Source organism: Aspergillus uvarum, assembly GCF_003184745.1.
Source record: "Aspergillus uvarum CBS 121591 unplaced genomic scaffold BO82scaffold_10, whole genome shotgun sequence".
Classification (NCBI taxonomy): domain Eukaryota; kingdom Fungi; phylum Ascomycota; class Eurotiomycetes; order Eurotiales; family Aspergillaceae; genus Aspergillus; species Aspergillus uvarum.
The window spans coordinates 487,666-513,111 of record NW_020291307.1 but is presented as its reverse complement, the minus strand read 5'-3'; the positions used below and the strand labels follow the sequence as shown (position 1 = coordinate 513,111).

The 25,446-nt window shown below is 52.0% G+C and overlaps 9 protein-coding genes and 1 non-coding gene across 10 annotated transcripts; 7 read left to right on the top strand and 3 right to left on the bottom strand.

Annotated features, from left to right (window-relative positions):
- The first annotated feature begins 64 nt into the window (after nt 1-64).
- Nucleotides 65-3,090, top strand: BO82DRAFT_329476 (repressor protein). Its single transcript, XM_025633060.1, has 2 exons — nt 65-2,605; nt 2,662-3,090. Exons 1-2 carry the CDS (start codon nt 440-442, stop codon nt 2,911-2,913), a joined length of 2,418 nt encoding a protein of 805 aa, XP_025494908.1. The 5' UTR covers nt 65-439; the 3' UTR covers nt 2,914-3,090.
- Nucleotides 3,091-4,084: 994 nt separating this feature from the next.
- Nucleotides 4,085-5,650, top strand: BO82DRAFT_9700 (DUF1996 domain-containing protein). The gene is made up of 4 exons (XM_025641711.1): nt 4,085-4,568; nt 4,632-4,753; nt 4,809-4,989; nt 5,050-5,650. The coding sequence occupies exons 1-4, from the start codon at nt 4,227-4,229 to the stop codon at nt 5,452-5,454; spliced, it is 1,050 nt and encodes a 349-aa protein (XP_025494907.1). The 5' UTR covers nt 4,085-4,226; the 3' UTR covers nt 5,455-5,650.
- A 195-nt stretch (nt 5,651-5,845) lies between these two features.
- Nucleotides 5,846-6,235, bottom strand: BO82DRAFT_372351 (uncharacterized protein; the record flags this gene model as incomplete). The annotated part of the gene is made up of 1 exon (XM_025637316.1): nt 5,846-6,235. The coding sequence occupies one exon, from the start codon at nt 6,233-6,235 to the stop codon at nt 5,846-5,848; it is 390 nt and encodes a 129-aa protein (XP_025494906.1).
- A 318-nt stretch (nt 6,236-6,553) lies between these two features.
- Nucleotides 6,554-8,604, top strand: BO82DRAFT_9713 (F-box protein). The gene is made up of 2 exons (XM_025641713.1): nt 6,554-6,796; nt 6,872-8,604. The coding sequence occupies exon 2, from the start codon at nt 6,982-6,984 to the stop codon at nt 8,368-8,370; it is 1,389 nt and encodes a 462-aa protein (XP_025494905.1). The 5' UTR covers nt 6,554-6,796; nt 6,872-6,981; the 3' UTR covers nt 8,371-8,604.
- On the bottom strand, nt 8,568-10,300 carry BO82DRAFT_9668 (wax synthase family protein). The gene is made up of 2 exons (XM_025641706.1): nt 9,346-10,300; nt 8,568-9,211 (listed from the first exon to the last, which is right to left on the bottom strand). Exons 1-2 carry the CDS (start codon nt 10,178-10,180, stop codon nt 8,766-8,768), a joined length of 1,281 nt encoding a protein of 426 aa, XP_025494904.1. The 5' UTR covers nt 10,181-10,300; the 3' UTR covers nt 8,568-8,765.
- A 1,283-nt stretch (nt 10,301-11,583) lies between these two features.
- BO82DRAFT_351858 (uncharacterized protein) lies at nt 11,584-12,757 on the top strand. The gene is made up of 3 exons (XM_025634534.1): nt 11,584-11,650; nt 11,716-12,008; nt 12,090-12,757. Exons 1-3 carry the CDS (start codon nt 11,628-11,630, stop codon nt 12,287-12,289), a joined length of 516 nt encoding a protein of 171 aa, XP_025494903.1. The 5' UTR covers nt 11,584-11,627; the 3' UTR covers nt 12,290-12,757.
- A 559-nt stretch (nt 12,758-13,316) lies between these two features.
- On the top strand, nt 13,317-17,285 carry pgxB (putative extracellular exo-polygalacturonase; the record flags this gene model as incomplete). The annotated part of the gene is made up of 9 exons (XM_025637861.1): nt 13,317-13,667; nt 13,729-13,896; nt 13,944-14,117; nt 14,163-14,408; nt 14,461-14,826; nt 15,348-15,436; nt 15,490-15,783; nt 15,871-16,302; nt 16,448-17,285. The coding sequence occupies 9 exons, from the start codon at nt 13,317-13,319 to the stop codon at nt 17,283-17,285; spliced, it is 2,958 nt and encodes a 985-aa protein (XP_025494902.1).
- Nucleotides 17,286-17,718: 433 nt separating this feature from the next.
- On the top strand, nt 17,719-17,791 carry BO82DRAFT_t78. The gene has a single exon. It is a non-coding gene; the product is annotated as a tRNA-Thr (tRNA).
- Nucleotides 17,792-18,102: 311 nt separating this feature from the next.
- BO82DRAFT_362436 (lipase/thioesterase family protein) lies at nt 18,103-19,331 on the bottom strand (the record flags this gene model as incomplete). The annotated part of the gene is made up of 3 exons (XM_025636857.1): nt 18,103-18,881; nt 18,933-19,105; nt 19,144-19,331. 3 exons carry the CDS (start codon nt 19,329-19,331, stop codon nt 18,103-18,105), a joined length of 1,140 nt encoding a protein of 379 aa, XP_025494901.1.
- A 378-nt stretch (nt 19,332-19,709) lies between these two features.
- BO82DRAFT_276737 (flavin-containing monooxygenase) lies at nt 19,710-21,170 on the top strand (the record flags this gene model as incomplete). Its single annotated transcript, XM_025631154.1, has 1 exon — nt 19,710-21,170. One exon carries the CDS (start codon nt 19,710-19,712, stop codon nt 21,168-21,170), a length of 1,461 nt encoding a protein of 486 aa, XP_025494900.1.
- Nucleotides 21,171-25,446: the final 4,276 nt, after the last annotated feature.

The following is a 25,446-nucleotide window of genomic DNA, read 5'->3' as shown; positions in this document are numbered from 1 at the left end:
TCGCACACCCTACGAATCGCAGCCCCGCTTTTTGGGTCAAGTCTTGATATGGCTACTTAGTATCCTTCGCAGCAGCATGCCCGCGGCTCCCGCTGACCGCCCTCGTCTTACCGCACTCCGCTGTCGCAAGACCATTCTTCCCACCCCGCCATTTTCCCCAGGATAGCTTCTCCGCCGCCGCCGCCGCCGCCGCCGCTGCTACTGCTCAACTATCAATTGCCCTCCGCTCCTCCGCATCATGGCTTGCCTGGAAATGACTTGCAACACCCGCTAAACCTTTCTCATCTGGCACTTGCTTAGCTATTTACTGATCGTACAGCCGGTCGATTCCCGCCCTACGGATCGTTCCTTTGCACTGGAACCTTTGGGACGGGCTATCTCCCGTGCACCTGTTCGAGATTGTGCTGCTCATCCTAGAATCAACCTTTCACCAAACGCTATGCATAAGCAACCACCAGTCGACAAGCGTCGAAAGTTTGACCCGGATGCCTCCTTAGTATTAGTGGGAATCCGGGGTTGCGGCAAAAGGTCTCTGGGGTTTGTCGCTGCTACTGCATTAAAACGACGATTCATTACAGAGGATCACTACTTCAAGGAACGTACGGGCTACACGAGACATGACTATCTCAAGCGCTATGGGAGCCAAGAGTTCCAGAGGCGCGATATCGAAGTCCTCAAGTCCATGCTAGACAATCACCGCTCTCGGTGCGTGATTGAGTGTGGGCTGGGAACTTTGACTCGTCCCGTGCAAGAGCATCTCCGTCAGTACTCGGCCACCAATCCAATCGTGTACATAATCCGTGATATGGATCGCATACAGAGTCTATTAGGCTTAGAGGATCAAGCAGTCAAGCTCATCGGCGAGGGAGATCCTCTGCATCGAACGTGCTCCAATTTTGAATTCTACAATATTGAAGACCGCTCCAGCTTAGCTGCCCAAACGGATGAAGGGACCCCCGATCGGCGCTGTGTCGACTATTCTTTCAAATTGAAAGAAGCCAAAGAAGATTTCACGCGTTTTGTCCGGTTCGTAACAGGCACAGATGTGGGCCACACCAGCTATGACTCGCCTTTTGTCCTTCTTGAGACGCCGCCAGAACTACGGTCCTATACGCATGCCATATTTGTGCGTTCTTCCGACCTTCTAGAGGGCACGGTGAAGATACCTGAGTTGGAATCGGGCGGGGATGCCATTGAGCTTTGCGTTGACCGCTGGGGTATGGATATGGCAGCAACAATGAGCAAGCATGTCTCTTTGCTTCGGAGGAGCGCTCGCACTCCGATCATAATAACCATCGATACTTCTTCGGCGGGCATTGCTCAAGGCAATTCCTCTGCGTCACAAGTCAGCAATGCGTATTTTGCCATCGTGGAGCATGGCCTGCGGTTGGGAGTCGAGTACTTGGCGCTCGACCTTAACCAGGATCGGTCTCAAATCAACGAAGCGATCCGCACTAGGGGAGGGACCAAGATCATAGGCCAACGCATATTTGAGGCGTCCGCTCCGGAAAGCTGGGAGAGTCAAGCATGTTTTGATCTCTACCTTGAAGCCGAAAAGCTTGGTTGTCAGCTGGTCCGCTTTCTTCGCGTCATTACGGCGCGGGAGGAGAATGTGGCCGTTGTGAAGTTCACAAACAAGGTTCAGGCTTTGCCTGGAGAACACCCACCAGTCATTGCCTACAACGTGGGCAGTCTTGGACGGACCTCCCAAGTGTTCAACTCCATTCTTACCCCCGTCACGCATCCCGCAATCGAGCGCTCCTCAGACAATGGACGCGACCCTCAGATCACTTCTCGGGATGCTGTCCAAGCACTGTTCCAGAGCTATGTTCTTGACCCCCTCAAATTTTGCATTCTGGGTGGCAATGTAGCCTATAGTCTTTCTCCCGCAATGCACAATGCTGCATTTAGACAATGCGGTATGAACCACACCTATACGATACCCGATTCTCCCTCCCTTGCAATACTGGATCGGCTGGGTCGCGATCCGCATTTCGGAGGGGCGAGTGTGGTTCAGCCCTGGAGAGTACATTTATCTCACAAGCTCGTGGCGAAGAGTCGCCACGTCGAGGCAATTGGCGCCATCAACACAATCATGCCATTACGGGCCAGCGCTGATGGCGCCATGTATTCCCTGCAAGAGCAAGCGAGTCGACGTAACCAGGCCGGGCCTGTGGTGGGGTGGTACGGAGAGAATACTGATTGGGTAGGTATTATGACCTGTATCAACCGCAACCTCTCCCCACGCAATGCAATCAGTCCCTTGAGATCAACAGGACTGGTCATTGGAGCGGGTGGCATGGCTCGCGCGGCAGTATATGCCATGCTTCGCCTGGGATGCCGGAAAATCTTTATATACAATCGGACATTGGCACGGGCTGAGAGTGTGGCTCGACACTTCAATTCTTGGGCAGCTTCTCAAGTGGATGCGACAGAAGTAGTATACGTGCTGAAATCACTCAAAGATGAATGGCCGGCCGATGCTTGCCCTCCCTGTATGATTGCATCCTGTGTGCCAGCAGATCCTGACAGAGACGAGCCGCCCGCCAACTTCGAAATGCCGATGCAGTGGTTGGGCAGCCCGACCGGAGGTGTGGTTCTTGAGGTACGTTTCATGGAGGAATCTCAAGCAGTTGGGCGTCGCTAATCTATTGAACCTAGTTCGCTTACAAACCACTGGATACGCCACTGCTACGCCAAATGCGTAGCATTCGAAGCGAGACGGGCCGGCCGTGGGTCTTGGTAGATGGACTTGACAATGTAGTCGAACAAGCAATCTCGCAAATTGAGCTGATGACGGGACGCAAGGCGCCCCGGCGCTTGATGTTCTCGGAAGCACTTCGCAACTATGTCGGCGAAGACGGGCCTTTTGATGAAAAGACGATTCAGACCCGACTTGAGCAGGTTCGTTGATCGGCCCGGGCATCTCGCCGGTGCGCCGCCGCCGCAGCAGCAGCAGCAGAATGACACATTGTACATATATTCCTGGATCAACATGCAAGTCTGAATAGTGATAGCCGACAGCAAGCAACATTGGTCCTACCGTATGCTGGAAGATTTGGTAGTGCCTTCTCCACAATTCATCCCCACCACGGATAGCTTCTTTTCTCATCCCGTTTTTCCACTCTCCACAATGGCTAGATATCTAGGTCAACCACGACACAAATGTACAATGATCGGGGAACAAGCATAGTGGGGTTCTCAAGCCGCTCCTTCGCTAGCTCATAGAACCAACTGTGCTACGTAATCAGCTCCTTGGTCAATGCCACTTGATTTACTACGCCGGCCATAACTGACTGGATCCGAACCATGTGCCTGGTCTGACAGGGATTAGTGGCACGGTGCAGAATGGCCATGGCATGATCATGCATGCAAGGTGTATGCAGGACGAAATCAGGGCATACCTACCTAATACATCTGCCTCTCACTCAACTCGAAGCCTTATCTACTTGGTCCCTAAACCATCATCCAGCCATTCATCCCGGCCCTTCAAAGAATGCCGATGCCCCAATACCGCATAAACGGTTACTGTCCAGATTTTCTGGGGGATGGTGGGATGGATGGTTGCGAGTATGCATCCACTGCAATCAGGAGGGAGTGGAAATGGACGATCAAAGCCACAAGCTCGGGAATGCATTGGATAGAGGGGCATGTTTGCTCGCATTCGCCCAAATCTGATAAAAGGCGGCACCAGTCAAAATTTTCATTTGTGGATGATCAATCATTGACTACTTGGCTGCACAGCATATATCGTCTCCAGTAATGGGAAGTCAAGGTCCCCACCTCATTGTGCCGGTGCAAACTATGTCAAAAGCAAAATGACACACAAAATAAGGGGCTAGGAATGTGTCCCAAGACCGCAAGCATGCTTCATCTAGCACCGCACGTCGCTGATATTCCTCGAGGTATGAGTGGCATGGTATGGGTAACTGAGGTGACATGAATGGTATACCTGAAGCCTAGTTCTGTTCTGTTCTCCGCTCTGACACATTCCTTCATTCAGGACATAAACATTGGCGCTCACAAGCCTGGTAGTAATGGGATCAACACAAATCAAGCTGGCATGGGAATACCTTTTCCGCACACGAAACAATATTATGCCCGCGACAACCCCAACCCAAAGCAAACACACGTTGAGACACAGCTCGGAAACCTTGTCTTCCCGCTACAAGATCATTTGTTCTCAGCTCTGAGCTTAGCCCTCTTGACTTGATGTCGGTATCACCATGAAGGCCAGACTGCCCCATGTCCTCTCCTCCCTCGTATCGATCCTGGCACTTTCCTGTCTCGCGACCAGCACAGAGCACACGACCGATGAATTCACTTTCAGTTGTGTCCCATTGACCACGCAACTCTCAGATCCGATAGTTTTCCCAGGTGGAATATCAGAACATGTCCATGTGGTTGCCGGAGGGACAGCATTCCAGAGGACAATGGGCGTCGACACCGCCCGCAACGCCAAAGAAACGACTTGCGGCGTAGCGATTGATAAGAGCAATTACTGGATCCCACAGTTGTACAATCAATTGCAGAATGGCTCGTTCCAGCTCGTGGAGTATCAGTCGAGTGTATGATGCCCCTTCGGTAGTGCGGTCTCCCTTGTGCCGCGGTGAACTGACTCGGTCAATCAGGCTATATATTATCTTAACCGAGCGTGTGAGTATGGAGTTGACGTAACGAGCTGCGATACGTCGGAGTATCCATTAGCACCACCAGAGGGGCTGAGGATGGTAGCTGGGGATCCTGATCTTCGGTTCGAACAGCAGCACGGCCTTGATTGAGACCTCGTGACTAACTGAGAAGGACAGATCATACAATGATTCTAATCTGGCCCAGAAAGCCATATCGCATATGTGCATAGAGTATGATGGTAGCTCCAACGAAACAAAGCATTTCCCACGACAACCTTGCCAAACTGTGCGGTCGCAGGTCTTTATGCCTTCCTGCTGGGATGGTAAAAACCTCGATAGTGCGGATCACAAAAGCCATGTATGGGAAAACCACATAACATTGTTCATAACACCCGGCTAATATACTGTACACTTCCAGATGGCATATCCAGCGGTCGGCGATTATAACAAAGGTGTCTGTCCTGAGTCTCACCCAGTGGCGATATACTCAATCTTTCTGGAATTTTTCTTCAACACGGCTCCAATAGGGAGTCGTCAAAGCCTAGTGTACTCCATGGGTGACGCAACTGGGTATGGCTTGCACGGTGACTTCATCCATGGCTGGACCGACCAAGCTGCCCTGCAACAAGCTATGGACACCTGTACGGGACCCAAAGGATTAGACGATCCTGATTGCTCGGTAACAAGAACCCAGAAGAGGGCCTTGACGCCCCTGTCGCAGCCTTTGGATGCTGTGGAGCCGAAGGATGAACTAGGACAGAGTGGACCTCTTGACAGCTTGCCCGGGGATAATCCTGTCATGTGGTCGGATGAGGCGAAGTGATACAACGAATAGTGCGAAAGGTTTGACCTCTCCCTCTTGACATTGATTGGAGATATTGGCGACCTGGAAAAGGAGGGACAAAGTGAATAGACGAATGAACAAAAATTCCAACAAGACAAAAACCACGCTATCATGATATGTAGATATCCCTCATGCTAGTGTGTATTGAAGTGAAGTATGGAAAAAGCAGTCCCTCACAGAAGGGTGCGACAGTTAAACTCAGTAGCGTAGGCTCGCGCATCGACAGAGGCAAAGTCGCGGCGAGGATTCTGATTGCTTATTTGATTAGTGCGCATCAGCTCACTCCGATTGAGGTAAGTGATGTAATGTGATGGCAAACGAACTTTGCCAACACTGAATCTCCAAAGCTCGAAAGATCGCCACACAATAATCAACTCAGATAGCCCATTCCCTTTCTCCACCACTTCCACACCCCCCGCTGCTCCATCAAGCCCCCAAATTCCTTGACTGAGTCAACTTCAGAGACGCCGGGCCTCTGATTAGGGTGGTTGGCCAGCTTTCCAGCACTGTTTGGTTCATACTCAACCTCCAACAGCCCCGGTCGAGTTACCAGCTGAAAATCCTTATACCTCAAATTCCGCACAACATTCACCCACGACTCGATGGCGTCTTTGTCTCTCGCTTCCACATACATAATCCCTGGACAACCTCCGGAACGTAGCAGCACGAAGCAATTGTGCATGTCGGCTGCCCTTTTCAGAGCGGAGACCTTCTTGCGCGAGGTGATATGATGGGTGCGGATCAGAGCATTGTAAAACATTTTACGTCTTCGGGAAAGTTGTCCAGCATGAGGTCCAGCATGAGTTGCATTAGTAGGTAGGGGGAGGCGAGGGGTCAACCTTAAAACAGGACTGGTACCCTGTAAATTGACCAAAGCCTGACAATTGTTTGCTTTTTGGCATTGAATGTGTTTGTTGAGGTCGGGAAAAGATGTTGCTGATTGGAAAAGAGGAAGCGGACCGCGGGCTGTTTGGTCGGTTTGCATGTGACGTCACGATGTGCTATTTATCCTCCTCCCAAGATGGAAGGAGTTGTGAGGCGCCCCGAGATGAGCACCGATGATAAAAGGCTCAATCTGCATGAAGTCGCGGTCCCCGTTGCACCATTCAAGATCCCCTACAGATCAACCTCCTACAGCTGAATCACAGCCATTCCCCCTTGACTATAATTGCTGGGGTAGTCTGCCTATTAGAGAGATCAAGGTTAGAGTCCTGACAGGCAGCTGTTGTCTCGGGACCATTCGAACTCGCCAAGAAGCCGCTTAGGCGCATATCCCCTCCACCAAAGAATGAAGTTGGGAGTCTCTGTTTTGAATTGAGAGGTGAGTATCTTCAGAGGACACTCGTATGGCGAAAAGCTGGTGTCCGCAACTTGAATTAACAAATCTACTCACCAGAGGCACGCGCCTGCTCGAGATGCTTGCATCTATGCGATGGACCTGGTAGATTCTGACTCTCTCCTTCAGCACGGTCAAATCTCATTAGCTAAGGTCTCGTCGAGTAACTTATGACCATGACTCAACTCGAAACGCTACCCACTGAGACTGTGTTGGACATCCTTTCTTGCCTCCGTGGTCCCCGTGAAGTGAGAACACTACTGAATCTCTGTTTAACATCGAGACGACTGCGGGATATTACACAACCTTTGCTTTTTAATGTGTTGTACAAGTATGTCTTCGATTATGACAAAGAGGTATATGTGAAACGAGCGAGCCGCATTGGCCCCCTTCTCGCCTTCGCTAGGACCCTCGCCTTGCGACCTGACCTTGGTGAACGAGTACTTCGTCTCTGCATCAATGCGAATCACAACCCTTCAGACTCGTCCGGTCAATGGCCAGCAGCAGCTAGGAACGAAACCATCGGAGTGCTGAACAGCGTCATCCACCAGATGCAGATTCCCTGCAAGCTCGACTATGTGACTGCCATCAACGGTGCAAGAATAAATCCGCTGATTGTGATCATCGTTGCTCTAGCCCCGAATCTTGAGAATATAGATATTGTGAGCGGCCGCGAAGGTCTAAGCTGCTTGAGACCACTTTACCTACCCGGGCCCGATGGTAGACCTCCATACCTGTCTAGGTTGAAGTCTCTTCACCTGAAGGATAAATACAAAATGCGACATCCGACTATGCCGGAAGTGGTCGACTTGATGTGCTTGCCTGGCTTGAAGGAATTCTCGTTAACATTCTGCGACGGCAATGGCTCTGGGTGTCCCAACTTTGAGCTTCCACCTGGTTCTTTCAATTTTTCCGAGCTACATCTCATCAGAGCTTCACTGGATGCAACACGACTGACAAATATCATGCGAGCGTGCGATCATCTCGAGGTCCTCATATACGAATCAACGGTACCCTGGGATGCCCGAAGGAGGCAGGTCTGTCAATTCCCAGCCCCGGCGCTACTTCCCTGTCTGGAGCCTCAACGGCAGAATCTCAAGTCGCTGCGCGTCGACCTGGATGTGGCCAACCCCATAGGTATCGAAAACTGGCATCGTTGCCCGCAGTACGGAAGTTTCCGGGCATTTGAGAACCTCAAGCACTTGGAGGTGGAGCAAGGCATACTACATGATTTTGGCAATTTGCCATCAAACATTGAGACTGTCACAGTTATCGCTTGCGACTATCCAGTCTATGAGATGATGGCCGGCTTAGCCGAATTTTGCAAATTCGACTTTGCATGTCTACGGCAAGTTTCTCTAAGGCCCAAATTTCCGCCTGCGAGCGGCTTGCTCGGTATCCCTGGCGCGTACTCCTTCAGCGATCTTGAGTATGATGATTGGTTTCGAGAGCAGTATAGAGTTGGGTGCGCGGCTTTGAGTTCCATTGTCGATGATGTCCCATTTGAACTCGAGGTCGAGTGCGATGGGTGGGAGATGTATAAAAACGGCGAATTGTGAACTACTCATGGATGGCGAATACCAGAGACGAGTGTCGAAAGGGATTCAATGGACCGATTATCTCTGTTTGGTATGATTGATACCATATTGGACAGTTATTTAGGAGTATCTATCCCACAATGTCTCAAAATAAGCTGTTCCGTTCAACGAGACTGCTTCAGAGCGTATTCTCCAGTAGGCGAAATGCACGGGTTCCATGTGGGAAGGCCATGTTGGACGGCTCTGGTAACAACCACAAACATCATACACAAGGTGGCTAGATACAAGACTCCATAGTGGGGATGCAATATCTTTATTGATCTAACACCGGTCCCCAAATATCGAGGAGCGTCCGCTGCGCGTGTAAGTCAACTGCAAAAATCTTATCCTGTGTGGCTTCCTGAGGTAGTAGGGTTCTAAACATCGGCCGCCAACTTCCACACACTGACCGGCAGCGGCACCGATCCGATAGCCTCGGGCAGTTTGCTATGATCGAGAAACCACGGACTGGTGATGTGGGCCCATCCCATGACGAAGGCCATATTCACCAGCCAGATCGCCAACCGGGAGAAGACACTCTGAGGGAGAAACAGCGGGAGAAAGCGATCGGAGAGGAGGTGTTGCGCGGCAATGCAGAGCGGCAAGATGCAGAAGAAGGTCATCATCATGCTGACTGCAAAGATGTCCTGGGACACCGCATACGTTCCGGCCACATGCACCACGCCGGACACAAAGAACGTGCATGAGATCACCAGGAAGCGCTGCAGGCCCACTGGGATCGGTTTGACCGGAACGATGGCCGCGCGGGAAAGCGCCAAAAAGGGGTTGCGGCACAGATCATGCCACATTTTGCCCCAGATGTCTTTATTGCAGACAACAAATCAATCTCTCGTCAGTCACATGTTCAATCCAAAGCGCGGGACAGTCGAAGCAGCAGCAGTGTAAGAGGAAAAAGAAGAAGAAGAAGAAGGAGAAGAAGAAGAGGTGGGAGCATACCACGTAAATTGAACGCGAGCAGATGCCGGACGGACCCAAAAACCGGGGGATACATCCAAGGCTCTCCCGCATGCTTGGAGGTGAAGAGCCTGACCAAGCCCACGGAAATGACACCCGCGGCAGAATGGATGCCATCGACGAAGGCATACGCGGCGATCCAGCAGCCGGGCGACAGCAGGTACCTCCGCACCACCATCTCGCTGGTCGTGGGGGAGACCTGCCAGCCCAGCACGCCGTTCAGGAAGCGGTCGACGCTGTTGCACAGCAGAGGGTAGTTGCGCGCGAACGCGGCCTGGTAGGTGTCCATGGTCAGGTACGCGAGGACGACGGTGCCGAGATGCGTGCGAAGGAAGCTGCTGCGGTCTCCGACGGCCACGACGACCATGTTTCGATGCTCCGGCGCACAGTGATCACCGCCGGCCTCGCCCTCGACTGGCCGCAGCGGCGGCAGATACTTGGTGGAGCCGTGATTCCAGCCGATGGCGCGCGGGTTGGCAATCAGATCGCAGACGCGCAGGAACCGTCGGAAGCCCAGGGCTCTCGGCAGCGGCTCCCAGGAGTACAGAATGGACGAGGACACATGCGAGACCTTTTCCAGATGCTGCAGGTCGTCGAGCTCCTGCAGGATCAGCAGCTCCACGGCGCGGATGATGAACGACACGCTCAGGAAGGCATTGGTGTATGTCACAAAGTCTCCTTGGCCTTTGAGGGGCACGAAGATTGCATGCAGCGCACTCAGAACCAGAGCCCCGTAGAGGGCAGCCTTTAACCCGGGCACCACCGGGAATTTGACCTGCAGGAACAGAGTAACAACCAGCAATGGTAGTGTGAACATCTCGACTGTACTGTACAAGGGTGGGATTGGGATCTCTTCCAGCAAAGCTATAGTCACAAGATAACTTAAGAAGGTACGTGTTGCGGAAGAGATAGTCTAGCTACCAAGAACATGAAGAAAAAGAAGAAACACAGTGTATAGGCTTGTTAGACGAGTGCACATCGCATCGCATCGCCGTGGCAGCGCAACGCAACGCAACCGCTGGCGTTAGTGAATATTTTATCAGTCTGGCCGCAATGCATGGTGAGTGCGGCTGAGGATCCGCGATGCTCCGCTTGGTTATTAATAATCGCACGCAGCCTTGTCTCGGACTTTAGACGCTGGTCGGATTCTACATTGACCCGACTGGCATCAGAACGGGGTCATGGTCATGGTCATGGTCATGGGGACGGCGGTTCTCGCTGGGACCCTTTCAAGTTCTTTCTACAAATTGGCTGTGAACGTTGGGGATCGGCTCCATGGTACCCATACATAAAAAGTTCACGGCTAGATGTGCCGATGTGGCGGTCGGTCGACCCCGGAAACCGGGTTATCGCATGCTTACGGATGATGCGGGCTGGTCTGTTTGACTCAGCTTGCTCTTCCTGCCATGGCCTTGTTCATTAAGGGTAGGGTGGCGGCTCTGGAAGTGCATTCTCTCGGAGTAAAAGTACTCAAATATAACCCGCTTAGCCTACATACAAATATACATAGGCATCCTGGTTCCACAAGCTAAGACGGCATCTGGTCCGACGTTTGACAGGAGATTTCAAAAAGGTGGATCTGATAAGCGCGCTTGCCGGGATAGGCCAAGCGGTGATTGATGTTAACTATGAGTAACTTACTACCTAGTTACTATACTGCCTGGCGCTTGAATCAATCATACACAAAGAGGTCGACATTTCGTCTGTAGATGAGAAGTGGCAACGAAGTGGCAACGAAATGTCAAAATTCCTACGAGATGATCTTTCCAACCCTTGCTACCTGAATGCAGTCAGCAATCATCTGAACCAGTAATGACGTCATGGGGCACCAGCATAGAAATGCTATAACGAAAGCCTGCGAGTCATGAGCCGTAGTCAGCAATACAAGGGCCTAACCTTCGTAGTCTGCTTACCATCTGTCATTCATTGATGTTGGGTATATGCTAGAACCTAAGCCGTTCTACAGCGATTCAGAAGAGCTTTTGGAAGTAAACTATGAGACCAAGACTGTGGCCAATAGAACCGCATCACTTCACGCCGCCTGTTGGTTGCATACGAGTGCAGTTCGTACACGCTATTTCTATTGTACAAGGCTATCAGTCGAAATGTCATGCAGGTGTATAGCCCATGCAGATCATAGGCTCAGCCTCAGCGCCTCGCGGGATGTCATCCCCATATATACCATCAGCTCAGCAACTAAAACCCCTTGATCCTGTGTTTCTTTCCCAATTATACAATCGACATAGCATCAAGACACACAAAAGATGTCCGACCACCCAGCCATTGCGTGAGCCGTGTCTCAAGACCTGTTGCAAATGCTGTTATCTCTATACCGTACTCACGACCCAGCAGAAGCCTCCTGATCACGCTCGGCCTCCGCGCGACTTCCACCTCACCCGCCCCCAACTACGCAGCAGGTTATATAATCGGCAACTGGTTCCTCGCCCACGGCATTCTCAACCCCCGAGCAGCCATACGACGACTCGGACAAGACCCCAACAATGCTCCCCGCGAGAACCTGCTCAAATACGGCGAAGCAGCTGTGCAAGCCGGAAAGGTCACCCGAGGCCAACTGAACCGACTCAGACGGCGGGAGGCTGCCTATGAGAGTGTCATCGAGGGATTTCCGCTGTTTATCGCGGGGGGTACGCGTTCATCTCTACCAAAACATCCTGGAACCAAAGCGAGAAATGCTAACTTCTGGAATCCCGGATTGGACTGAACAGTCTTTCTCGCCCTTCATGCAGGTGTCCCGACCGAGATCATCAACTGGATTGGGCTGTGGTTTTCGCTGATGCGGGTGGCATATGCAATCGCGGCCGTGGCGATTGAATCGGACCAACTGAGCTTTGTGCCGTCGCTGCTGTGGTGGTTGGGCAATGTGGGTTGCCTGACAGCGTTGATGTTGGCCGGGAAGAGGCTGTGATATTTCTTCCCTCTCCTTGAGCAGAACAAGCTCTTTTGGGAAAGCTTTGCGGGTGGATGGTTTCAAATTTGGCCGTGTCGACTATCTGGATACTATTGCAGACGGAAAATACTCGTGATCCGGGTTCATGTTTCCGATGAAAGTGGGGGAGGTTGGGGACGCCAGATCTGCGGGGTTGCCGAGGTTGAGGGGTCGGGGAAATGAGGGCCGCGACGATCTTTCAGGGGGGACAGTTTTGATGGTTTCGGTAGAGGTAGTCGAGTCTTGCGTGTCTGCTGTCCGATTTCTGGTACCGACCATCTCTCAGTTCATAATCAGTCACTACGCTAGTGTATGGTGTTTTGTGCTCCGAAATCCATCTATAGCACTTCGCGGAAAATCGCAAGAGAGCGACATCGGGGACTAACCCCAGATATAACTCCTCCTTGTATAAACCATTTACCACATTGCTTTTGCGGGGAAAGGAATGGACTCGTTGGCATTGAGTTAATATACTTCTGCCCCAGTGCCCACCTTGGCTTCAATATCCTCCTTGTAATTGACCAGCCTCTCACCGCAGTATCAACCCGTGCGGACGAGTCTAGCTCAACGAGCCGAGTCTGCATATTAACCTGGACCGTTTCCATTAGAATGACACAAACTCACATCCCGACCTGCAGGCTCAGTCAACAAACGTTCCATCCATTGGTGGAAGATCCCCCAAGACCGAGCAACGATCCGGGGAAATTACCCCAGAGCCAGCCCATGCCCAAATCTTGGTACAGAGCTGTCAAAAAAGAGCCAAGATGCCTAGCCATGACATCAGTCATCTCTCCTCTTCAGGGCGAATCCTACAGGTGGAGAAATCGAGCCCTGCCCCCGGAAAGATTTCCCCAGAATTCTTACCCCAGCGGAGGGGAATCTGGGGGTGATGCAAGCGGGTAAACATAGACCCTAATGTCAAGGACAGGCATAAATAACCAGCCGGGGACGGTCGCTTGAGTTATGTTTGGATAGTACAAGCTCAATCGCAAGTGACAAGTCAACCATGAAGCTCGTTTCAATTGTTGCGCTTTTCCTGAGCGCTCTGCCTGTTGCCGTGAATGCGGCTGCCGTGGGCGGAACCCCCAATGGAGCCAAGATCATTCCAGTCTCTGATGCAGCTGGCTTGAGAAGTGTGGGGGCGCATTCTTCCAAATACCCGAACCGCAAGACTGTGACAATCCGTCCATCCAAGAACGATTACGACGATATCTCGAGTGATTTCCTCTGGGGAATCAAGCAGGCCAACCACGGCGGACGGCTACTGCTCGAGAAAGGCAAGAAGTATGTGATTGGAAAGAAGTTGGATCTGACATTCTTGGACAATATCGAAGTGCAGCTGGAGGGTGAACTCAAGGTATGTTGTCAAATGCCCAGGAGAAACTTTGAGGCAAAATAACTGACCCAGATGGTTGTAGTTCACGAATAACATCACCTACTGGCAAGCCAACAACTACTACTATGACTTCCAAAAGTCAATCACATTCTGGCGCTGGGGTGGAAACGATATCAAGATCTTCGGCAGTGGTACGTTGAACGGCAACGGACAGGCTTGGTACAATGCGTTCGCTGGCCTTGAGATCTTGGTATGTTGTTTTTTGTCTCTCGCAAATGGTCAGGGCTGACAAGGCAGGACTCCTCCAACACCTTCTACCGGCCGATTCTGTTCCTGACCGACAATGCGACACGTGTATCTGTGGAGGGTATCACACAGCTAAACTCGCCGTGCTGGACCAACTTTTTTGTCAACACCAAGGACATCTCCTTTGACGATGTGTATATCCATGCTTATTCGACCAACGCTTCGGTATGTCAAAGCGCGTCAAGCTCCGAAGCCTGACTAACAGCGTAGGCTCTTCCGAAAAACACCGACGGATTTGATTCGTACAACGTCGATGGCCTGACGGTCACAAACACCCGCGTCGATATCGGCGATGATTGCTTCTCGCCCAAGCCCAACACCACCAACATCTTTGTCCAGAATCTGTGGTGCAACAATACGCATGGTGTGAGTATGGGCAGTATTGGACAATATCCAGGAGAACTGGACATCATTGAAAACGCCTGGATTGAGAACGTGACGCTGCTGAACGGCCAGGTAGGTGCAACTCGGCATTATCCTGTTGATCGAGGCTAACAAAAAACCACAGAACGGTGCCCGACTCAAGGCCTGGGCTGGACCGGATGTGGGATACGGTCGCATCAACAACATTACCTACAAGAACATCCAGATTCAGAACACTGACAACCCAGTAGTGTTGGACCAGTGCTACTTCGACATCAATGCCACGGAGTGCGCCCAGTACCCGTCTGCTGTCAACATCACGAACATCCTTTTTGAGAACATCTGGGGTACCTCCTCGGGTAAAGAAGGTCTAGTGGTTGCCGATCTAACGTGCTCGCCTTCTGCTGTCTGCACGAATGTCACCCTGCAGGATGTCTCGCTGACGAGTCCGGCGGGCAGCCCGGCGGAGATTATCTGCTCGGGCATTACGGGGGGCATTGGGGTGGATTGTGTGGATGAAACCAACTCAACCTCGACCAAGCGATAGTATAATTGCTAGTGTGACCTATCAAGCACAACTGATTTCATTCCTGGCATGTCGAGTACCTTGTAGGTATACGCAACGGGACCTTGCAAGCAAGGACCTTGGGAGCGACCATCACCAATCAGAACAATGATGATAAATTGCGATCATGAGAGCACCTTGGTAGCTTGCACCTATAAGTATAGAAGTGTACAATAGACATATTGGATCGAGTTCTGGTGCGACGTGCCAGTTCTTTCTCTAGTAACGAGCCTTTGCGCAGCCGAAAGAAAATGGTCATCGACTCCGGACGGGAGACTCTCTCCTACAAGGCGGGTGAGATCATGGCTGATGCCTCATCTAAACCAGATACCAAGAATACCAACATCACACTAGAAAAGAAGGGCAGGAAGCCACTTCCTGTGACTCTCCTCTCTGGGTTCCTGGTCCGTCGTTCGGCATTCAGCATAAGATTCCTATCGAGCTCTAGATACTAACTCCACGGGCAGGGCAGTGGAAAGACCACTCTTCTCGAGCATGTCCTCCAGTCGCCTGACCATGGCCTTCGCATTGCCGTCATCGTCAATGACATGAGCAGGCAAGTCTCCCCTTGACGCGCTCATTTCAGGGCTCTGTTAACGAGAGACCCAGCCTCAACATCGACGCTACCCTCATCAAACACCACACCGTCTCCCACACCAAAGAGTCCCTAATCCAGCTCCAGAATGGCTGCATCTGCTGCACACTCCGGGGCGATCTTCTCTCCGAGCTCGCTCGTCTGACCACCCAGAAAGAAGTTGAGTACGTCGTGATCGAAAGCACGGGCATTAGCGAACCCATGCAAGTTGCCGAGACATTCACAGCGGAGTTCAGCGCCGCGATGGTTCAAGCCGAAGCCGAAGGAGGTATATTAGACGAAGAAGGCAAGAAGATTTTGGATCAGATGTACGGCCACCCAGCCCTGTTACCCTCATCATCTACCTCTTTATGCCCCCCGTCCCCCAAGCACACATCACTAACACCCGCCAAAAGCAACACCCTCGGCGGTCTCCACCAACTCTCCACGCTCGACACGACAGTAACAGTCATTGACGCCTTCAACCTCCTCTCGAACCTCGACACGACCGACTTCCTGTCCGACCGCTACGGCGCGGACACGATCATCCCCGAGGACGAACGCACCATCTCCGACCTGATGGTCGACCAGATCGAGTTCGCGGACGTCATCCTCATCAACAAAATGGACATGCTGGCGGCGCGGCCGCACGACCGCGACCGGATCCTGCGGCTCGTAACGACGCTGAACCCCGCGGCGAAGGTCCTGCAGACGAGCTATTCCCGCGTCGACGTCAAGGAGATCCTGGGCACGGGCCGGTTCGACTTCCTCAAGGCCGCGTCCGGGGCCGGGTGGTTGCGCAGTCTGCACGAGATGAGCAAGCTGAAGATGGCGAATGGGGAGGAGAGGTGGGCGCCTACGCCAGAGACTTTAGAGTAGGTTTGATCGTCCCCTGGCACCTCACAGTTCTACGCTTTGTTCCTTCCCAGTATTATTCGGAGAAGAGATCCCCGGATGAAATGCTGATCAATTTTGCTCCCCCGTGGGAAACAGGTATGGAATCAACAACTTCGTCTACGCTGCGCGACGGCCTTTCCATCCTCGCAGATTATACAATCTGCTTCATGACAAGTTCATTATCCTACAGAATGCAGCTGATGATGCTGGTGCCGATGATGATGAAGAGGAGGAGGAGGACCAGGAGGAAGCCGCTGCCGCCGAGTCCGACACGGAAATGCAATCCGATTCGGGAGAGGAGGAGGAGGACGACGACGACGACGACGAAGAAGAAGACCCAGCCCAGCCCAGCCCCCAAGAGATTCTGGCCAACAAACGTGCACACCCACTCCTCCAGCCCCTCCTCCGTTCCAAGGGCTTCTTCTGGCTCGCCACTCGACCCTACCAGTTCGGCGAATGGAGCCAGGCCGGCGCCATGCTGACTTTGAACTGCGGGGGGCCGTGGTTCGCCGAGGTCCCGGACGAGGCGTGGCCCGAGGACGGGGACGTGCGCAAGTCCATCGAGGAGGATTTCCAGGGCGAGTGGGGCGATCGGCGGCAGGAGATCGTGTTCATCGGGGAAGGGGTAGATGTGGACGGGGTGACGGGCCTGCTAGATGAGTGTCTGTTGAACGCTAAAGAGATGAAGCGGTGGGAGAAGGTGATGAAAGATCGCAAGATGGAGAGGGGGGAGAAGCAGGAAGTGATGGCGGGGATCTGGGAGGATGGGTGGGAAGAATGGCCTGCTGTTGATGAGGAGGATGAACACGATGTACACGATGGAAATGACGATGTCGAGGAAAAGACCGAGGAGGGGAAGAAGAAAAGGAAGATCAGCGAGTTAATGCACGGGGGTCATGCTGCGCACCACGCGCACTCGCATAAACATAAGTAATTTGTTTACTAGGGGAGAGGACAATACAAGCATGAATTACATCGCCGGTCCCGTGAAGAAAAATGTCGTACAAGCCTTGGTGGACCTATTGTTGTAATCACTATTATATAAAAGTTGTGTTAAAGTCTACAGAAAGAAGGCCTGACAATGTGTGTATATTGATGTCTTAGTTAATTGTTCAATTGTATAGATAATTAGCTTATGGTAGAAACCTTTCTTGCAGTGATTATCTAATGCATACTCTATTGTAGGTCCTTCACTTTTGTAGCAAGTATGGGTGGTGCTTTTTGCGGTGGGTGAAGGTTTCGTACTGTACATGGAGAGGAGGCACAAGATGTATACTCCACACAATCGTAGTGCAATGACATTCCGGCCTTTGCTTATCTCAATCTATATTATTATATGCAAAGTTTACTACCCTAGCATTCAATCAGCTCGCATGGCTTAGATGGTAAAGCGCAGCACTAGTAATGCTGAGATCCTCGGTTCGAGTCCGAGTGTGAGCAATTCTTCTTTTTGTGCCCCTCTCTTTTTTGTTTCCAATTGACATTCAAACTCCTCATATACTCGTCCAACAAGACAACAGTATCCCATCTCCCAATGCCTCGGCGTACGGTATCGCGTATCAAAGGTGGTCATGAGATTCCATGACCAGTATGTGATGCTTCCATCCGACCCCGCATCATCACTACGACAGGTTTCCCCGTGATCCGAGATCCCGCAATGACCGAGAAATATAATCAATGCAATATGTTATCTAAAAATGATACTATCAAATGAGTGACAACACCCTTGCTACAGCCACATTACCGTACAGTTACAGCACCTCGCCCAACCACCCCTTCACCCTCCTCCCCTGGAGTGTCTCCCCCCACTCGCCCAGCGCCAGATTATAGATCGGCGCCACATGACCTTCACCCTCGCCCACGCACAACTCCACCTTATCCGGCCCAAGCCCTTCTTGCAATCTCTTGGTGAATGCAGCAATGAAAGGCAGTATGATCTCCCTGCCCCCAGCACAGACCAATACCTTCGCCACAGGGAAAGACGCCAGCCAGTCGGTTGGCGCCGTCGAGAGATCGGTGTAGTAGTCATGTTTGCCCGTACCTATGTACGCCCTAGCCCACGGCCCTCCTACGGCGGGGGTGATGATGTCTCCCCGGGAGTCGATCTGTGACTCGTCCAATTCAATCGAGGCAGCGATATCTTCGGGTAGGATGGTCTGATCCAGACTCGTCCAGGGCGCGATCATGATGGCGCCGCGGATTTGGCGGTCGGGCCCGTCGGACAAAGCGAGAGGCGGAAGATCTGGATGGGGATGGGCTATGTGCGCGAGGACCGCCCCGACGAGATTCCCGCCGGCGGAATCACCACCGAGGAGGACCTGCGACGGGGAACGGTGGGTTTCTTGGAGGATGTATCGCAGTGCTGCAAGGGCTTGACGGATCTGGGTGGGATAGGCCGCTTGAGGAGCGAGGGTATAGGTGAGGGTAAAGATCGCAAGTGATTTGGGTTTCGGACTAGATTGGGTATCCGCGAGCAGTTGAGTGAAGAAATGAAAGTAGCCGTCGTTGGCAGGAAGTGCGAAACCACCCCCTAAAATGCAATCAGGTCCTGGTTTGACTTAGTGGGACAAGGAACACCCACCGTGATACCAGATCAAGACATGCTCAGCATGCTCATAGTCCCCCAGCCAGTGGCCTAGGGCACCTTCGCCAAGGTCAACAGTCTTCGAGGACAGACGATGGCGGCGCATGAAGCGCTTATAAATGGTATCTGTGGTAGGAAGCAGATATCTAAGCCGCTCGCTGTCAGCCAGGCTAGTTCCCCCATGCACATAAGGAATGCAGAAGCATACTGCAGCTGGGCCACTGAGAAGCGTGATGTCGCTTTGCGCATGGCTGCATAACCCACGTGTAACAGCAGAGTTGACGGATAATGATGGGTTCGCCAGGGACTGGTCAACAAAGCCCAGAGGACAGTACCAATAAGCGCCGCAAGGGCAGGCAAGCAGTCGAGTTTCTCGAACAAAGAGAGCGCTATCATTGTGGCTAGGTCACACCAATGTAGCATGTGCAGGACAATGTGTGCAACATGAGGATTAAATGTGATAGGAGAAAGATTATCAAGAAATGCCCGAGTTGCAGGCAAGAGGGACCGAAATGGAGTAGACATGTGAGTGGGATCGCAACTGTTGCCATTTTGGGCAAGGATGAACCAACCGCCCTGAAGTTGAGATTTCGGCGTTAAGCCAAAAACCCAAAATTGGCCGCATTTTGGCTTCAACCTCGGACAAACACCAGAAACACCTCCTTTGACCGAGGCCATGTGAGTCGATTCGGAATCGATATAATTCTGTCTAGTCAACCGCCTCAATGTCGTTCCTTCTTTTCGCATACCACCTTCCCATCCCACTACATCACCATGGAAGAACAGTTTGATGTCCTCATCATCGGTGCAGGCATATCAGGCATCAACGCCGCCTATCGCCTGCAGTCGCAATTTCCTCACTATCGCTATGCCATTCTCGAGGCACGCGATCAGCTCGGAGGCACCTGGGATCTCTTCAAGTATCCTGGTATCCGCTCCGACTCGGATCTCTTTACCTTTGGCTTTGCCTGGTACCCTTGGGACCAGGACAACCCGATCGCTGAGGGCTCTTCCATCATCGAGTACCTTCACCGGGCCACCGCCAGCAAAGGTATCGACCAGCGCATCCGATATCAGCATCGTCTGCTGGGCGCCGACTGGTCCTCTTCAGAGAAACGCTGGTCGTTGGCTGTCGAGCATGCAGGTCGCTCCCAGTCGATGTCGGCGCGGTTCATCATCTTCGGCACTGGCTACTACGATTACCAGCATCCTCTGCAGGCGGACATTCCCAACTTGACCCAATTCGATGGCCAGATAATTCACCCGCAATTCTGGCCCGAGGACCTGGACTACAGCGACAAGCGCGTGGTCATCATTGGCAGCGGCGCAACGGCCATCACGTTGCTTCCCAAGATGGCTGAAAAGGCGGCGCGAGTGACCATGCTGCAACGTAGTCCAACTTACATTATGTCCTTACCCAATCGTCAACGCTCACCACTGAGGTACATCCTGCCGACAGCCTGGTTTCGCCAGCTGCAGCGCATCCTCTGGCTGTTCACCGCGCGGTTCTTTTTCCTTTTCTGCCAGGCTTGTCCAACAGTGGCGCGTGCCATCCTGCGTTTGCAAGTCAGTCAACAGCTACCAAAGGCGGTGTCTCTGGCACCGCATTTTGTACCGCGTTATAATCCCTGGGACCAAAGGTTGTGCGTCTGCCCTGACGGGGACTTCTTCAAAGCGTTGCATCACGGTGTGGCCGACGTTCGGACCGACACCATCAAGACCGTTACCGCAACGGGAATTCATCTCGACTCGGGAAACACCCTTGATGCTGACATTATTGTCACTGCGACGGGACTGCGTCTGCAGGTAGCGGGCGGAGCCTCCCTCACAGTAGATGGTGTTCCACAGCACTTGTCGCAGAAGTTCCTCTGGCGTGGTATTATGATGCAGGATATCCCCAATGCTGCTTTCGTTTTAGGCTATACCAACGCTTCATGGACACTCGGCGCTGATGCGACTGCCCGGTTCCTGTGCCGCTTCCTGCGCGAACTGGACACCCGTGGACAGGCTGCCGCTGTGCCGCGGTTGCGCCCTGACGAAGCCCAGAATTTGCAGCAAAAGCCGCTGATGAACCTTAATTCGACGTATGTGGTGCGTGCGGCGGAGAATCTGCCTAAGACTGCAGATCAGGGGCCGTGGGTGCCGCGGGACAATTATTTGCAGGACCTGTGGTTCGCCAAGTTTGGGAGTCTGGAGGGACTGGAATTCATCGGAGAGGCTAAGAAGGCGCAATGAAGCGGGGTTAGCTTGGTTGCTGTATGTTAATGTTCAGTCTTTGTTTTGATGGCCGTTGTATCATAGATGATAATTTCAAATATGTTTTGCTGCAACATGCGACCAGTGCAGGTTCCGAAGCGACGGTCGCGTAGAGGAGCTGACCTCGTGAAAGGGGAATGCTCCGCCAAACAATTTGAAATGACAGAGACGACGGGCGGCTTTAGAAGCCTCCTAGGCACGAAGTTTTGTGATGTATAGCCACACTTCAGGGTCGCTAATTGAGCTGATTGCCAGGAGAGGATGATTCTCTCCCAAACCAAACCACCAATCTCCCGTTTATGATGTCATCTCTGAATTTTCTCCGAGTGTGCAAAGATTGTTTGCAGATGTGGTCACAGCTAAATATCTTTTTCCAGAAACACGCTGAACTAACTACCCATTAACTCCCGTCAGTCTCAAAAGAGATGGACCACCCACCAAGTAAACCTTCAGAACGTTCGGCGCCAAGGTATTACTTTGTGGTCTGGAAAGTGGCCGTAGATAAAGAAAGTGGGTGCGGGAATCTGAACGGCGCCGACCGCGGACCAGATTCGCAGGCGCCCGGGTGCGCGCGTCGCGGCGATGTTATCGGCAACATGACGAAGAGGCAACTCCATACGATAATCTCTAGCGAGTATCGATCCCAAGTAGCGCTATTTCTGTTGGATCAAAGTGGATGACTTCCTCGTTCATTGTAAATACTGACAAAAGGGATACATGTATCGGTCAAGAGCACCCCTTCTTGGGATAAGTTATTCAGCGCGACTATCTCTGGCGGATCCCTCGCAAAGCCGTTCAGACCCAGGATAATAGTATCGTTGTCTAGACCGGTTCGTGTGTAGTGCGTGCTCTTCGCGATTTCGCATAGCGTGTACAGTCGCAAACCGGAGAACAGCTGCCGTGATTGGCGCGGATAGGATCGGGTCGGACTTGCGACATTGGATGGCAGCTAAATTGAATCTGTCAGCCACAACAGGACGCGGCGTACCGGGCCATTACGCCGTGCGACAGAGAACAAGCGAGCGCTGGCGGCGCACGTCGGAATTTGTCAGGTCCGGCCCTTTGTACCGGCGACAATATCACGCCCATCGATCGAACAGGGTACTTCGCACCAGCGAGTCATAAAGAAAAGATATTGGATAGAGATATAGACGAAGATGACAATTGAGGAAGTAGGAAGTAGTTCGATGCGCACTGGACGAGCATGCGCGCAACTCCTGAGTTTGATTCTGAGCTATTTTCTCGAAGATCATCCTGGAATGAGTACTATGCGACCATGATCAGTTACCGTACTGGATTCGAGGAGGACCAACCCATGTTATCGTTGGCGCACGCGGCAGACAACGATGGGGTGTCACGGCTAGATAGTCGCATCGCACATCCAAGCAATGGCAGTTATCAATAGCGCGTTGGTCGTCGCATAGTCCAGACTTAGCGAGCCCGATGCTGCTGTGAAGGGGTCTGGCCATGAACCCCGATCCCGCGTCGATCATGATTGGCGAAGGCTCTTCTTGTGTTTCCACTCAGCTCTCTTGTTCCGGCCCTTAGCCCCTCTTTTGCCTTCTTTTGCCTTTCAAAATATGTTGCAGCTCAGGTGTTGCGCTCGTATCGCTGCGAATATTCTGGCCGACACGATGGACTGTTTCAGGCACGGATCTTTCCATGAGATCTTATGACACGCCCACATTGATTAGTATTGACTGATTCCTTTCCTGCGTTAGACTCAGCGATGGCTGGCTGGGAAGAAGGTAGTGTTGGTGTTGGCGTCTCGAAACGGTAATGGTGGTGTTCGTGGTCTCGTGTAAAAATAGGCAGGGACTGAAGGCGGCCCCGGGCTGGTGGAAGGGAGTGTCAGAGTTGAGTCCATTTCGGCCCCCCCTCCAGAGACCTCTCTCACGACTACAAACTCTCCAACACTTCGTACGGCTTTGCTCATTCCATATATGCCACCCTGGGGAAACCAACACCTGCTAAATCTCGCTTGTAATATCCCAATTATCTTCACATCTCGCCGTGGAGAAACTTACTCTTTCCCTCAATAAATGCAGTATGAAGTTACCAGATTCAGCGCATCCCGGAGAGCTGAGGGTCGCGGTGCTCGTCTATCCTAGACCGTCTAGGATGAATCCCGGACATGCATTAGCATTCAGCCAGCCAGCCAGCCAGCCAGTATTCTCTTTTTTGAGTCGTCTCTATTCCCCTGGGTCCGTCTCACAAGCCCAACGGCCTCCCCGAAATGCGACTCAAGCCACAAGTCTTTTCCTAATTATGCCTACTACTGTAGGATAAGACGACTTGACCGATGCTGTCTTCGGAGTTCTCGTTCAAGAGGCAGCTAGTCAACAATTGATCAATCTGTGAAGTTGATCCGAACTTTCTGAAAAGACCATCCGTTTATACACTTGCTCTGTGCGCAGCGCATCCTGAAGGCCATAAAGCTATTATTAACTGCGATGAATTATGATTTCTAGACGAAATCATGAGGCAGACTAGCGACTAATTCCCCCGCGTCGATCACAATCTTCTCACACAACAAACACACTTTAAACCGCACTGGCAATCTATCCTAGGCTGACAGCTTCAAGGGAACGACGAACTCATCGGAGGAACCGCCGCCGCAGCTGTCTCGAAGATCTTTAATCTACATCCGTCGGGGCACCCGCTAAGAGCATTGTTTCTTGGCGCAGCCGTGCACAGTACTCCGTACTTGAGAGGTTCTCACTGACGGAACTAGCGCCATTTACGGAGGTACTTCTGCCCCTCCCCCCATGTCGTGCTACTGCTTTGGTTCAACAATGGGTACAGCCGCTAATGGTACCGCCTGCATGGCTAGCGTGGACAGGAGGTGCTACCGCATATTTGGAAAAGACGGAGCACTCTGAGTGAGTACCACCAGGCGGACATATCCGTGGATGATCAGATTCCAGAGGGCCATGGAAGAGCACGCGAAATGTGCGTTCAGGCTACCGAGAACACAGACCAGACAAACCCCATTCGGCCTGCAGAATCATATCAGTGCTTATAGCATAGAGGTAACACCCGGGCGACTTGGGTACCTGCAACTGTGACTGATAAGTCTATCTCTTACGGCTGCACGCCTAGTCAGCTGTCTTTCAAGAAGTACTCTGCACGGAGGGTGGACTGAACCTATGGCTACTACTGCATGAGCCGGACAGCACGGAACCCCAGAAACGAAGTATTACTGATGTAGGGCGAAAGTCTAGACCGTGCCGCAGCAAGCATGGATTGAAGCTTTGCTATCTGTACTAGACTGTTTTGACAAGACAACACGGGACGTAACGGGCTAGCTAGGCAACCTCGTGGTGCTCATAGTTGAATGAGTGTGGGTGGTTGGGGATGGGCTGTGGTGAGAAGCGGACTTACCAACGCACTTGAGAGCCAATCTGTTCAATCATCACGGGATTTCATGCACTGTCACCATGGACTGTTCAAATATTGATTTTGCAAGCAATATCATATCTAGGTACCTCATTATCATCATGAATAATGAGTGGAATCGATCGACATTCGACGAATGCTAGCCAGGGCAACCTGGTGCCGATGCCCTGGAACAAGACGGTCACTATTCTGCATTGGGTAGGATCATGATCCTAGCACCTATCCACAATGACTTTCCATCCATCTATCCCCGCTCAATATGGATCCCGGCGGGTCGGTCCCATGGTTGAATCTCTCAGGCAGATAGGACATGAATCCATCTAATACTCACTCACGGCCCTTTGACTTGATAGTAAAACAACATTATTCTCCAGAATTTTCTAATGTCATTCACTGTCTGTAGCCAAGCATTGTGGTTTATACCGCGCTCGTCTGACACCATTAGCAAGCCACTACGTAAAGTTAATTACCCCATCAAGTGTTATGAAAATGATGGATGAGTGCGCGGAACTAGTTGCTCAAACAGACACAAACAGACAAGCTATAGCACACAGGAACGCCTTGTATACTTTATTCTGAGGAGAGTTCAACTTGTGTGTAATCTATCTACGCGGTGTGTGTAGGGCGGCCGTCCCCGTGGACAGGCACCGAGATCTCTCTTCTCGGAATCTCTACCACCGGTATATCTCCTGCTAAACCTATGCGTTACCTAGAGAACTAATGTGCCACCCCCAATTGAGCCAGATGTCAGGAAGAAGCCTGCGCAAATTGGCAAGATTCGGGCTTCACAATCTTGCATCGGGGACCTACGCGGCCAAGGTATGGACGAGAAGCAGTCCAATGCGGGCTAAGGGAG

Excerpts from the sequence above, each read along its gene's own strand:
- BO82DRAFT_9700 (XM_025641711.1), top strand. The coding sequence starts at position 4,227 with ATGAAGGCCAGACTGCCCCATGTCCTCTCCTCCCTCGTATCGATCCTG. Across the intron at positions 4,569-4,631 it reads TCGTGGAGTATCAGTCGAGT|GCTATATATTATCTTAACCG; the intron begins GTATGATGCCCC and ends TCGGTCAATCAG. Across the intron at positions 4,754-4,808 it reads GCTGGGGATCCTGATCTTCG|ATCATACAATGATTCTAATC; the intron begins GTTCGAACAGCA and ends TGAGAAGGACAG.
- BO82DRAFT_351858 (XM_025634534.1), top strand. The coding sequence starts at position 11,628 with ATGTCCGACCACCCAGCCATTGC. Across the intron at positions 11,651-11,715 it reads TCCGACCACCCAGCCATTGC|AAGCCTCCTGATCACGCTCG; the intron begins GTGAGCCGTGTC and ends ACGACCCAGCAG. Across the intron at positions 12,009-12,089 it reads TCCGCTGTTTATCGCGGGGG|TCTTTCTCGCCCTTCATGCA; the intron begins GTACGCGTTCAT and ends TGGACTGAACAG.
- BO82DRAFT_329476 (XM_025633060.1), top strand. The coding sequence starts at position 440 with ATGCATAAGCAACCACCAGTCGACAAGCGTCGAAAGTTTGACCCGGAT. Across the intron at positions 2,606-2,661 it reads CCGGAGGTGTGGTTCTTGAG|TTCGCTTACAAACCACTGGA; the intron begins GTACGTTTCATG and ends TATTGAACCTAG.
- BO82DRAFT_9713 (XM_025641713.1), top strand. The coding sequence starts at position 6,982 with ATGACCATGACTCAACTCGAAACGCTACCCACTGAGACTGTGTTGGAC.
- BO82DRAFT_9668 (XM_025641706.1), bottom strand. The coding sequence starts at position 10,180 with ATGTTCACACTACCATTGCTGGTTGTTACTCTGTTCCTGCAGGTCAAA. Across the intron at positions 9,212-9,345 it reads GCTCGCGTTCAATTTACGTG|ACATCTGGGGCAAAATGTGG; the intron begins GTATGCTCCCAC and ends TCTGCAATAAAG.